General features: G+C 40.9%; 1 protein-coding gene across 19 annotated transcripts in view; it reads left to right on the top strand.

Moving 5' to 3' along the window:
* Positions 1-6991: 6991 nt before the first annotated feature.
* LOC118379047 (metallophosphoesterase 1-like) overlaps positions 6992-14400 on the top strand; it is a 32648-nt gene continuing 25239 nt past the window's right edge. For 18 of the 19 annotated variants that reach the window (XR_008064709.1, XR_008064698.1, XR_008064703.1 and 15 more), the window contains exons 1-4: positions 6992-7486; positions 7769-7877; positions 8531-8634; positions 10822-10902. Coding sequence is in view for 4 of the 19 variants with exons in the window: in XM_052462906.1 (XP_052318866.1) it covers positions 7227-7486; positions 7769-7877; positions 8531-8634; positions 10822-10902 (554 nt within the window). In the remaining 15 variants the exon portion in view is untranslated. Of the gene's footprint in view, positions 7487-7653; positions 7878-8530; positions 8635-10821; positions 10903-14400 lie in introns of all 19 variants that reach the window. The other variant, XM_052462905.1, reaches the window with a different exon arrangement.

Below are 14400 nucleotides of genomic sequence, written 5' to 3'. Positions count from 1 at the left end.
CAACTAGTGGAAAGCCTTCCCAGAAGAGTGGAGGCTGTTATAGCAGCAATGTTCCAACATCTAGTGGAAAGCCTTCCCAGAAGAGTGGAGGCTGTTATAGCAGCAATGTTCCAACATCTAGTGGAAAGCCTTCCCAGAAGAGTGGAGGCTGTTATAGCAGCAAAGGAAGGGACCAACTCAATATTAATGCCCACAATTTAGGAATGAGACGTTCGATGAGCACGTGTCCACATACCTTTGGCCATGTAGTGTAGCTACTAGAACTAACCAGTTACAGTTATGCAGTAGTGGACCGTTTGAAAGCAGTTAAGCAGTTACACCTGCTAATACATTCAGAAAAACAAAATCTTACCTTGAATTGGAAGAGTTATGGTGTTGGATAACCATAGCCAGCTAGCTAACATAGCATCCCTCTCTGTTGGATAGCCATAGCCAGCTAGCTAACATAGCATCCCTCTCTGTTGGATAGCCATAGCCAGCTAGCTAACATAGCCTCCCTCTCTGTTTGATAACCATAGCCAGCTAGCTAACATAGCATCCCTCTCTGTTGGATAACCATAGCCAGCTAGCTAACATAGCATCCCTCTCTGTTGGATAGCCATAGCCAGCTAGCTAACATAGCATCCCTCTCTGTTGGATAACCATAGCCAGCTAGCTAACATAGCATCCCTCTCTGTTGGATAACCATAGCCAGCTAGCTAACATAGCATCCCTCTCTGTTGGATAGCCATAGCCAGCTAGCTAACATAGCATCCCTTTCTGTTGGATAGCCAGCTAGCTAACATAGCTTCCCTCTCTGTTTGAGCAGGGTGTTTCAGTAGGCTAATCTAGTGAAAGTTTAATAACATACAACCAAATATAGCTAGCTTTCTCTCCCTCCTTAATTTAGGAAGAAATTAATTTGTTCAAAACTTTTCAACTATTATCTTTCTCTCTCTTTGAGTCAACTACTCGCCACATTTTATGCACTGCAGTGCTAGCTAGCTGTATCTTATGCTTTTCTGTACTAGATTCATTCTCTGATCCTTTGATTGGGTGGACATGTCAGTTCATGCTACAAAAGCTCTGATCGGTTGGTGGACGTCCTCCGGAAGTTGTCATAATTACTGTGTAAGTCTATGGAAGGGGGTGAGATCCATGAGCCTCATAGGTTTTATATGGCAGTCAATGTACCCAGAGGAGGACGGAAGCTAGCTGTCCTCCAGCTACACCATGGTGTTACCCTACAGAGTGCTGTTGAGGCTACTCTAGACCTTCATTACAAAATGGTGTGCTTTAATCAATTACTTGGTGGCAAGTAAATATATTTAGTATAGTTTCGTCTAAAAAGGATAACTTTAATGATTTACTATTTTAATTTTTTTCTGAAATTCCCTGAGGATGGTCCTCCCCTTCCTCCTCTGAGGAGCCTCCACTGCTGTCTATTATATGTAATAGGTATGTGAAATACAGAAAATAACATTCCTTGTGTAATGTGTTTAGTTGTTGTTCTTTGATAAGCCTCTCTCTCTCGCATTGTGACTATTGTCCTCTCCTCAGCTGTGGTGTGCTTGTGACGGCCTGGAGGCGTGTCGTGGTGGTGTGTTTGCTGAATTCCGCCCCTTGTCTCCAATGAACCATATCATCTCAGTAGCAGGCTGGTGGGTGACTGAGGACGGGACAGAGTACTGGGTGGCGAGAAACTTCTGAGTAGGTCTCCACACACACACAAACACACCACAAAACACACAGGATACACACACACCTACCGTGTGACAAGTCAGTCCCTTTCAAAAATCATATTTTCCCTAACTCTAAACCCTAAAACTAACCCTAGCTCCGATACATAATTCTAACACTAATTCTAACCTTTGACCTTGTGGGGAAGGATTACATGAAAGGGAACAAAACAAACAAAACGGTAACTGTAACCCGGTAACCAGCTAAAATATTATATACAGATTACAGGTATAACTGTAACCCGGTAACCAGCTAAAATATTAAATACAGATTACAGGTATAACTGTAACCCGGTAACCAGCTAAAATATTATATACAGATTACAGGTATAACTGTAACCCGGTAACCAGCTAAAATATTATAATCAGATTACAGGTATAACTGTAACCCGGTAACCAGCTAAAATATTATAATCAGATTACAGGTATAACTGTAACCCGGTAACCAGCTAAAATATTATATACAGATTACAGGTATAACTGTAACCCGGTAACCAGCTAAAATATTATATACAGATTACAGGTAGCTTCATAACATGGTTATAACTATAATGTTGATATCATGGATGGTCAGTCCTGTATAGCCTCATAACATGGTTATAACTATAATGTTGATATCATGGATGGTCAGTCCTGTATAGCCTCATAACATGGTTATAACTATAATGTTGATATCATGGACGGTCAGTCCTGTGTAGCCTCATAACATGGTTATAACTATAATGTTGATATAATGGATGGTCAGTCCTGTATAGTCTCATAACTTGGTTATAACTATAATGTTGATATCATGGATGGTCAGTCCTGTATAGCCTCATAACATGGTTATAACTATAATGTTGATATCATGGATGGTCAGTCCTGTATAGCCTCATAACATGGTTATAACTATAATGTTGATATCATGGATGGTCAGTCCTGTATAGCCTCATAACATGGTTATAACTACAATGGATGGTCAGTCCTGTATAGCCTCATAACCTGGTTATAACTATAATGTTGATATCATGGATGGTCAGTCCTGTATAGCCTCATAACATGGTTATAACTATAATGGATGGTCAGTCCTGTATAGCCTCATAACATGGTTATAACTATAATGTTGATATCATAGATGGTCAGTCCTGTATAGCCTCATAACATGGTTATAACTATAATGTTGATATCATGGATGGTCAGTCCTGTATAGCCTCATAACATGGTTATAACTATAATGTTGATATCATGGATGGTCAGTCCTGTATAGCCTCATAACATGGTTATAACTATAATGTTGATATCATGGATGGTCAGTCCTGTATAGCCTCATAACATGGTTATAACTATAATGTTGATATCATGGATGGTCAGTCCTGTATAGCCTCATAACATGGTTATAACTATAATGTTGATATCATGGATGGTCAGTCCTGTATAGCCTCATAACATGGTTATAACTATAATGTTGATATCATGGATGGTCAGTCCTGTATAGCCTCATAACATGGTTATAACTATAATGTTGATATCATGGATGGTCAGTCCTGTATAGCCTCATAACATGGTTATAACTATAATGTTGATATCATGGATGGTCAGTCCTGTATAGCCTCATAACATGGTTATAACTATAATGTTGATATCATGGATGGTCAGTCCTGTATAGCCTCATAACATGGTTATAACTATAATGTTGATATCATGGATGGTCAGTCCTGTATAGCCTCATAACATGGTTATAACTATAATGTTGATATCATGGATGGTCAGTCCTGTATAGCCTCATAACATGGTTATAACTAATGTTGATATCATGGATGGTCAGTCCTGTATAGCCTCATAACATGGTTATAACTATAATGTTGATATCATGGATGGTCAGTCCTGTATAGCCTCATAACATGGTTATAACTATAATGTTGATATCATGGATGGTCAGTCCTGTATAGCCTCATAACATGGTTATAACTATAATGTTGATATCATGGATGGTCAGTCCTGTATAGCCTCATAACATGGTTATAACTATAATGTTGATATCATGGATGGTCAGTCCTGTATAGCCTCATAACATGGTTATAACTATAATGTTGATATGGATGGTCAGTCCTGTATAGCCTCATAACATGGTTATAACTAATGTTGATATCATGGATGGTCAGTCCTGTATAGCCTCATAACATGGTTATAACTATAATGTTGATATCATGGATGGTCCTATGTAGCCTCATAACATGGTTATAACTATAATGTTGATATCATGGATGGTCAGTCCTGTGTAGCCTCATAACATGGTTATAACTATAATGTTGATATCATGGATGGTCAGTCCTGTGTAGCCTCATAACATGGTTATAACTATAATGTTGATATCATGGATGGTCAGTCCTGTATAGCCTCATAACATGGTTATAACTATAATGTTGATATCATGGATGGTCAGTCCTGTATAGCCTCATAACATGGTTATAACTATAATGTTGATATCATGGATGGTCAGTCCTGTATAGCCTCATAACATGGTTATAACTATAATGTTGATATCATGGATGGTCAGTCCTGTATAGCCTCATAACATGGTTATAACTATAATGGATGGTCAGTCCTGTATAGCCTCATAACATGGTTATAACTATAATGTTGATATCATGGATGGTCAGTCCTGTATAGCCTCATAACATGGTTATAACTATAATGTTGATATCATGGATGGTCAGTCCTGTATAGCCTCATAACATGGTTATAACTATAATGTTGATATCATGGATGGTCAGCGAAAAGGTAAACAACACATTCCTGTCGTAAATGCAGAATATGGTATTGATTTTTCCCATGTAAATAGTCCTTTTCAGTAGTGCTCAAAGCAGACCATTCCATGAGCTCAGCGTTCATTTTTCAACTGGAATCAATGAGCCCAATCAGTCCTCCATGACAACACAATCATAAACAACAATCAGTCCTCCATGACAACACAATCATAAACAACAATCAGTCCTCCATGACAACACAATCATAAACAACAACCAGTCCTCCATGACAACACAATCATAAACAACAATCAGTCCTCCATGACAACACAATCATAAACAACAATCAGTCCTCCATGACAACACAATCATAAACAACAATCAGTCCTCCATGACAACACAATCATAAACAACAATCAGTCCTCCATGACAACACAATCATAAACAACAATCAGTCCTCCATGACAACACAATCATAAACAACAATCAGTCCTCCATGACAACACAATCATAAACAACAATCAGTCCTCCATGACAACACAATCATAAACAACAATCAGTCCTCCATGACAACACAATCATTAACAACAATCAGTTCTCCATGACAACACAATCATAAACAACAATCAGTCCTCCATGACAACACAATCATTAACAACAATCAGTTCTCCATGACAACACAATCATAAACAACAATCAGTCCTCCATGACAACACAATCATAAACAACAATCAGTCCTCCATGACAACACAATCATTAACAACAATCAGTTCTCCATGACAACACAATCATAAACAACAATCAGTCCTCCATGACAACACAATCATAAACAACAATCAGTTCTCCATGACAACACAATCATAAACAACAGAGCAGGCTAATAAGTCCTTAGTTTTGGGGTCATGCTCAGGTAAAACTATTTAGATAATCTATACTTCCATATATCCAGGTCCTGTTCTTGAAGGGGTATATATAACATTTATAGGAATGACTGGAATTCTGATAGACTTTGGTTTTTAATTGTAAAGATATAATTTAAAGGCATTATTATGTTGTAGAAAGCGATGGGTTCGAAGAAGTGTACATCACCAACCCATGAAGTAACATTTAACATCCATATATATGGCCAGCTATGTTAACTTTAACATTGATTTATGAAATTAAAATATATTTTTTGTCTTTTTTTAACGCCTCTTAAGGGGAAAGTAAAAGTAACTGAATGTAATCAGATTACATTTTTGACCAGGTAACTAGTAACTGTAATGGATTACATTTAGAGGGTAACCTTCCCTGCCAGTTGGTCACATGTTTGTTTGTTTACTATTCTTGTGGGGACTTCTGGTACAGTATAGTTAAACACACACACCACTTAGTATGGGCCTTTTTTACAATAGAACAATTGTCTGTCATGAAATACGTGTTCTGATTCCTCAACCAACAACAGCTGACGTAGAGAAGCTGCTGCTACTGTATATCAATCTGGAAAGGAGGTAGTAGAGAACATTATTTTGGGTTTGCTTTATGTGGTTGGGCGAGAGGATCGTGACCCGTGCTTATAAAGGAATCAGAATCCCATTGTGACATAAGAGGAAGGAATGAAAACACTATTAGCTTCTAGACCTGTCAATCAAAAGCCTTAGAGGCGTATGCCTGAACATATTGTCTTCGTTAATGAAGGAACGAACCAAGTCCTATATTTCTTACCAGTTCCATCTTCAAGTCAACGATGTCATTACGAAACAGTTGTGCCTGCCGGCTGACCTGATATTTTTCGGGGACATTTCTGAATGTGAATATTGAAGAATATGTCAAGAGATACTACTGTCCATTCAATTCAGTGTAAACATGCCGTATGAATGCCCTGTGACGGCACTGAAACGCTCTCAGAGACACGTAACTGAACAGCACCGCACACTCATTCTGCATTGGGCCGTTTGACTGCTGTTAGCAAATGTCATGTAAGAACAAACAATGTTTTAGCCTTTTGGTGAAGCAGGTAACTGTGGCTGTGCCTTTAAAGCTGTCCACTGGTCCTCTCAAGAAAATGGTTAGGATCATATCTGGTTCCTTGTGCTCCTGAGCTCTTCGTAGATTGGCTCGCTAGTTAATCTGAGAGCCCAGTCCTGATGCCACATTATAATTAGGAATCATTATTATGTGATGACAGTGGAAATGAAGGCTGTATCATATGATTTTAACCCCAACGTGACAAGAACGTTGTTGTAATCATAGTTATATAATTCACTGCTTTGCTGTCTGGCTTTACAGGAAGTATTCAGTAACGCCTATTTCAGTCATCTAGAGAAATCTCCAATCAATAAAGACCCTCTTTCGAGACTCATTGTCAAGAATTACACATGGCATTCTACTATTGAATGAGCCCCGTGGCTATTCCATGGGTCAAGGACAACAGAATCAGAAACTACATCTACCCCCCCTCCCTCCCCGCTCCTCCACCCCCATCCAACTGCGAAAGCGTGAATGGGGACCTATTGCAAAATAGCGTCTTGCAGATCGCTCAGCTGTCAACAGTCCACTCGACTGCTTGCTCAGGGAGACAAGGTTTTTGTCGGTCGCCGTTCAGATCTTTGAATAAAAAATAAATACAAAAACATACAGTTATTTATCTACAATTGTTCACCAATGCGATGAAAACGCCATGAAGAAATTGTGATATTTAGGTTTGAAAAAAAATAAAAAAAGAGACGATGCCTGGTGAAACGCCGCCGCTCCACCAGTGCGCCTCTATTGCAGGCCATCTGAAAACCATAACTATAGAGATATGATGCCGGGCTTGAGCGTCGTATGCAGCGCCGTTATTGTCCTGTTCGGAGCGGTTTGCAGCGTTTTCATATTCTGTGAGTATCTGATTTATTACGCCGCGATATTACAGTGTGGTTGGCCAGGGATAGACCATGGTGCGCCGGCGGCTGAGAAGAGCGCATACGGGCAACCAAATGCGGAGGTTCTCCGCGCTATGATGCTTTCAGACACGCACCTCCTCGGCGCTGTCGGAGGGCACTGGTTCGACAAACTGCGAAGGTAATTGATCCTGATAAATAGATCTAACTAAGCATTTTATTGTGAAAATAAATAATTGTATGTTTTGCTTATACTTTGTGAGCGAGTTTCTATTATACAAGGGAATGCATTTGATTTGATTTGATGCGTGTACGGTGGTTCTTCCGCTCCCCGACTCTCCTTATCAGCCAATATCCACGCTGTTTCCCAGAAGATGAGTCGAGTCGTCAACAATCACAACGGAGCGGGTAATGCATGGTGCACTGAGCTGACAGTGTGTCGGTCTGTCTCTGTGCCACCCAGAGAATGGCAGATGGAACGGGCTTTCCAGACCGCGCTGGCACTACTCCGACCCGAGGTCGTTTTTATTCTGGGCGATGTGTTCGACGAGGGGAAGTGGAGCTCTCCAAAGGTATGTGCCCATAAAAGCCCGTTAATACAGGGTACACTGCAGCGAATTCTTGGAGTTGTCCATATTGAGATTCGAACCTGCAACTTAGTCTTAGCAATTATGCAAAGAGGTACAAACCTGTTGATGCGGCGTCGATGTTATTCTAGCGACAGTAGGCAAACACTGAACAGGTCTATGTAATAGTCCTATAGACTGACTGTAATTATTCCCCCTGTCCTTACAGGTCTACGTAATAGTCCTATAGACCAACTGTATTTATTCCCCCTGTCCCTACAGGTCTACGTAATAGTCCTATAGACCGACTGTATTTATTCCCCCTGTCCCTACAGGTCTATGTAATAGTCCTATAGACTGACTGTATTTATTCCCTCTGTCCCTACAGGTCTATGTAATAGTCCTATAGACTGACTGTATGTATTCCTCTTCCTATGTAATAGTCCTATAGACTGACTGTATTTATTCCCCCTGTCCCTACAGGTCTATGTAATAGTCCTATAGACTGACTGTATTTATTCCTCTTCCTATGTAATAGTCCTATAGACTGACTGTATTTATACCCCCTGTCCCTACAGGTCTATGTAATAGTCCTATAGACTGACTGTATTTATTCCTCTTCCTATGTAATAGTCCACTTGGTCTTATTCCCTCCACAGAACTGGGAGGAAGATGTTTGTCGTTTCCAGAAGATGTTCAGACATCCCAGTGACACAGAGCTGGTAGTTCTGGTTGGAAACCACGACATCGGCTTCCACTACGAGTAGGTTAATATCCATCAGCATGAAGCTCTAGACTCTATACTGTACATACCGTATACTGTACATACCGTACACAGCAGACTCTATACTCTACATACAGTATACTGCACATACCGTATACTGCAGACTATACTGTACATACCGTATACTGTACATACCGTATACTGCAGTCTCTATACTGCACATACCGTATACTGCAGTCTCTATACTGCACATAGCATATACTGCAGTCTCTATACTGTACATACCGTATACTGCAGTCTCTATACTGCACATAGCGTATACTGCAGACTCTATACTGCACATACCGTATACTGCAGACTCTATACTGCACATACCGTATACTGCACTCTACATACTGTATACTGCAGACTCTATACTGTACATACTGTATACTACAGACTCTATACTATACATACCGTATACTGCAGACTCTATACTATACATACCGTATACTGCAGACTCTATGCTCTACATACCATATACTGCAGACTCTATACTCTACATACAGTATACTGCACATACCGTATACTGCAGACTCTATGCTGTACATACCGTATACTGCACATACCGTTTACTGCAGACTCTATACTGCACATACCGTATACTGTAGACTCTATACTGTACATACCGTACACTGCAGACTCTATACTGTACATACCGTATACTCTACATACCGTATACTGCAGACTATGCTGTACATACCGTATACTGCAGTCTCTATACTGTACATACCGTATACTGCAAACTCTATACTGTACATACCGTATACTGCACATAGCGTATACTGCAGACTCTATACTGCACATACCGTATACTGCACTCTACATACTGTATACTGCAGACTCTATACTGTACATACTGTATACTACAGACTCTATACTATACATACCGTATACTGCAGACTCTATACTATACATACCGTATACTGCAGACTCTATGCTCTACATACCATATACTGCAGACTCTATACTCTAAATACAGTATACTGCACATACCGTATACTGCAGACTCTATGCTGTACATACCGTATACTGCACATACCGTTTACTGCAGACTCTATACTGCACATACCGTATACTGTAGACTCTATACTGTACATACCGTACACTGCAGACTCTATACTGTACATACCGTATACTCTACATACCGTATACTGCAGACTATGCTGTACATACCGTATACTGCAGTCTCTATACTGTACATACCGTATACTGCAAACTCTATACTGTACATACCGTATACTGCACATAGCGTATACTGCAGACTCTATACTGCACATAGCGTATACTGCAGACTCTATACTGCACATACCGTATACTGCAGACTCTATACTCTACATACCGTATACTGCAGACTCTATACTGTACATACTGTATACTGCAGACTCTATACTCTACATACCGTATACTGCAGACTCTATACTATACATACCGTATACTGCAGACTCTATTCAGTACATACCGTATACTGCAGACTCTATACTATACATACCATATACTGCAGACTCTATACTATACATACCGTATACTGCAGACTCTATACTGCACATACCGTATACTGCAGACTCTATACAGTACATACCATATACTGCAGACTCTATACTCGACATACCGTATACTGCACATACCGTATACTGCAGACTCTATGCTGCACATACCGTATGCTGTACATACTGTATATTGCACATACCGTATACTGCAGACTCTATACAGTACATACCGTATACTGCAGACTATACTGTACATACCGTATACTGCAGACTCTATACTCTACATACCGTATACTGCAGACTCTATACTCTACATACCGTATACTGCAGACTCTATACTCTACATACCGTATACTGCAGACTCTATGCTGCACATACCGTATACTGCAGACTCTATACTCTACATACCGTATACTGTACATACCGTATACTGCAGCCTCCTGTACATACCGTATACTGCAGCCTACTGTACATACAGTACACTGTATCCTGTATTACCTTCTATAATAATTTACAGATTGCAGAATAGCCGAAGAATACTGGGGAATAGTGAATAGTGGCCTCTGTTCTTGACAGTTTAAACATCAAAAGAAGCTTGTAGTAGCCAATGAAAAGTCTCACAGAATAATGATGCAAAACGGCTTGTCTGGACGTGACTAACCTCTAACTGGCTTGGGGCCATCTCCTCCTCCTGAAGAATGGACTGGTTCAAGTTACAGCGTTTTGAGAAGGCCTTCAATACCACCTCCACCAGAATGGTCACCAAGAAAGGAGTGAAGTAAGTCTCTCTACTGTATAAACCCCAAGGTGTTGTCTCTCTACTGTATGAACCCCAAGGTGTTGTCTCTCTACTGTATGAACCCCAAGGTGTTGTCTCTCTACTGTATAAACCCCAAGGTGTTGTCTCTGTCTCTCTACTGTATAAACCCCAAGGTGTTGTCTCTCTACTGTATAAACCCCAAGGTGTTGTTTCTCTACTGTATAAACCCCAAGGTGTTGTCTCTCTACTGTATAAACCCCAAGGTGTTGTCTCTCTACTGTATGAACCCCAAGGTGTTGTCTCTCTACTGTATAAACCCCAAGGTGTTGTCTCTCTACTGTATAAACCCCAAGGTGTTGTCTCTCTACTGTATAAACCCTAAGGTGTTGTCTCTCTACTGTATAAACCCCAAGGTGTTGTCTCTCTACTGTATAAACCCCAAGGTGTTGTCTCTCTACTGTATAAACCCCAAGGTGTTGTCTCTGTCTCTCTACTGTATAAACCACAAGGTGTTGTCTCTCTACTGTATAAACCCCAAGGTGTTGTCTCTCTACTGTATAAACCCCAAGGTGTTGTCTCTGTCTCTCTACTGTATAAACCCCAAGGTGTTGTCTCTCTACTGTATAAACCCCAAGGTGTTGTCTCTCTACTGTATGAACCCTAAGGTGTTGTCTCTCTACTGTATAAACCCTAAGGTGTTGTCTCTCTACTGTATAAACCCTAAGGTGTTGTCTCTCTACTGTATGAACCCCAAGGTGTTGTCTCTCTACTGTATGAACCCTAAGGTGTTGTCTCTCTACTGTATGAACCCCAAGGTGTTGTCTCTCTACTGTATGAACCCCAAGGTGTTGTCTCTCTACTGTATGAACCCCAAGGTGTTGTCTCTCTACTGTATAAACCCCAAGGTGTTGTCTCTCTACTGTATGAACCACAAGGTGTTGTCTCTCTACTGTATAAACCACAAGGTGTTGTCTTTCTACTGTATAAACCCTAAGGTGTTGTCTCTCTACTGTATAAACCCCAAGGTGTTGTCTCTCTACTGTATAAACCCCAAGGTGTTGTCTCTCTACTGTATAAACCCCAAGGTGTTGTCTCTCTACTGTATAAACCCCAAGGTGTTGTCTCTCTACTGTATAAACCCCAAGGTGTTGTCTCTCTACTGTATAAACCCCAAGGTGTTGTCTCTCTACTGTATAAACCCCAAGGTGTTGTCTCTCTACTGTATAAACCCCAAGGTGTTGTCTCTCTACTGTATAAACCCCAAGGTGTTGTCTCTGTCTCTCTACTGTATAAACCCCAAGGTGTTGTCTCTGTCTCTCTACTGTATAAACCCCAAGGTGCTGTCTCTCTACTGTATGAACCCCAAGGTGTTGTCTCTGTCTCTCTACTGTATGAACCCCAAGGTGTTGTCTCTCTACTGTATGAACCCCAAGGTGTTGTCTCTCTACTGTATAAACCCCAAGGTGTTGTCTCTCTACTGTATGAACCCCAAGGTGTTGTCTCTCTACTGTATAAACCCCAAGGTGTTGTCTCTCTACTGTATAAACCCCAAGGTGTTGTCTCTCTACTGTATAAACCCCAAGGTGTTGTCTCTCTACTGTATAAACCCCAAGGTGTTGTCTCTCTACTGTATGAACCCCAAGGTGTTGTCTCTCTACTGTATAAACCCCAAGGTGTTGTCTCTGTCTCTCTACTGTATAAACCCCAAGGTGTTGTCTCTCTACTGTATAAACCCCAAGGTGTTGTCTCTCTACTGTATAAACCCCAAGGTGTTGTCTCTCTACTGTATAAACCCCAAGGTGTTGTCTCTCTACTGTATAAACCCCAAGGTGTTGTCTCTCTACTGTATGAACCCCAAGGTGTTGTCTCTCTACTGTATAAACCCCAAGGTGTTGTCTCTCTACTGTATAAACCCCAAGGTGTTGTCTCTCTACTGTATAACCCCAAGGTGTTGTCTCTCTACTGTATAAACCCCAAGGTGTTGTCTCTCTACTGTATAAACCCCAAGGTGTTGTCTCTCTACTGTATAAACCCCAAGGTGTTGTCTCTCTACTGTATAAACCCCAAGGTGTTGTCTCTCTACTGTATAAACCCCAAGGTGTTGTCTCTCTACTGTATAACCCCAAGGTGTTGTCTCTCTACTGTATAAACCCCAAGGTGTTGTCTCTCTACTGTATAAACCCCAAGGTGTTGTCTCTCTACTGTATAAACCCCAAGGTGTTGTCTCTCTACTGTATAAACCCCAAGGTGTTGTCTCTGTCTCTCTACTGTATAAACCCCAAGGTGTTGTCTCTCTACTGTATAAACCCCAAGGTGTTGTCTCTCTACTGTATAAACCCCAAGGTGTTGTCTCTCTACTGTATAAACCCCAAGGTGTTGTCTCTCTACTGTATGAACCCCAAGGTGTTGTCTCTCTACTGTATAAACCCCAAGGTGTTGTCTCTGTCTCTCTACTGTATAAACCCCAAGGTGTTGTCTCTCTACTGTATAAACCCCAAGGTGTTGTTTCTCTACTGTATAAACCCCAAGGTGTTGTCTCTCTACTGTATAAACCCCAAGGTGTTGTCTCTCTACTGTATGAACCCCAAGGTGTTGTCTCTCTACTGTATAAACCCCAAGGTGTTGTCTCTCTACTGTATAAACCCCAAGGTGTTGTCTCTCTACTGTATAAACCCTAAGGTGTTGTCTCTCTACTGTATAAACCCCAAGGTGTTGTCTCTCTACTGTATAAACCCCAAGGTGTTGTCTCTCTACTGTATAAACCACAAGGTGTTGTCTCTCTACTGTATAAACCACAAGGTGTTGTCTCTCTACTGTATAAACCCCAAGGTGTTGTCTCTCTACTGTATAAACCCCAAGGTGTTGTCTCTGTCTCTCTACTGTATAAACCCCAAGGTGTTGTCTCTCTACTGTATAAACCCCAAGGTGTTGTCTCTCTACTGTATGAACCCTAAGGTGTTGTCTCTCTACTGTATAAACCCTAAGGTGTTGTCTCTCTACTGTATAAACCCTAAGGTGTTGTCTCTCTACTGTATGAACCCCAAGGTGTTGTCTCTCTACTGTATGAACCCTAAGGTGTTGTCTCTCTACTGTATGAACCCCAAGGTGTTGTCTCTCTACTGTATGAACCCCAAGGTGTTGTCTCTCTACTGTATGAACCCCAAGGTGTTGTCTCTCTACTGTATAAACCCCAAGGTGTTGTCTCTCTACTGTATGAACCCAAGGTGTTGTCTCTCTACTGTATAAACCACAAGGTGTTGTCTTTCTACTGTATAAACCCTAAGGTGTTGTCTCTCTACTGTATAAACCCCAAGGTGTTGTCTCTCTACTGTATAAACCCCAAGGTGTTGTCTCTCTACTGTATAAACCCCAAGGTGTTGTCTCTCTACTGTATAAACCCCAAGGTGTTGTCTCTACTGTATAAACCCCAAGGTGTTGTCTCTCTACTGTATAAACCCCAAGGTGTTGTCTCTCTACTGTATAAACCCCAAGGTGTTGTCTCTCTACTGTATAAAC

Source organism: Oncorhynchus keta, chromosome 15 (assembly GCF_023373465.1).
Source record: "Oncorhynchus keta strain PuntledgeMale-10-30-2019 chromosome 15, Oket_V2, whole genome shotgun sequence".
NCBI classification, from domain to species: domain Eukaryota; kingdom Metazoa; phylum Chordata; class Actinopteri; order Salmoniformes; family Salmonidae; genus Oncorhynchus; species Oncorhynchus keta.
The sequence above is the reverse complement of the archived record's forward strand: the minus strand, read 5'-3'. Positions and strand labels throughout refer to the sequence as shown.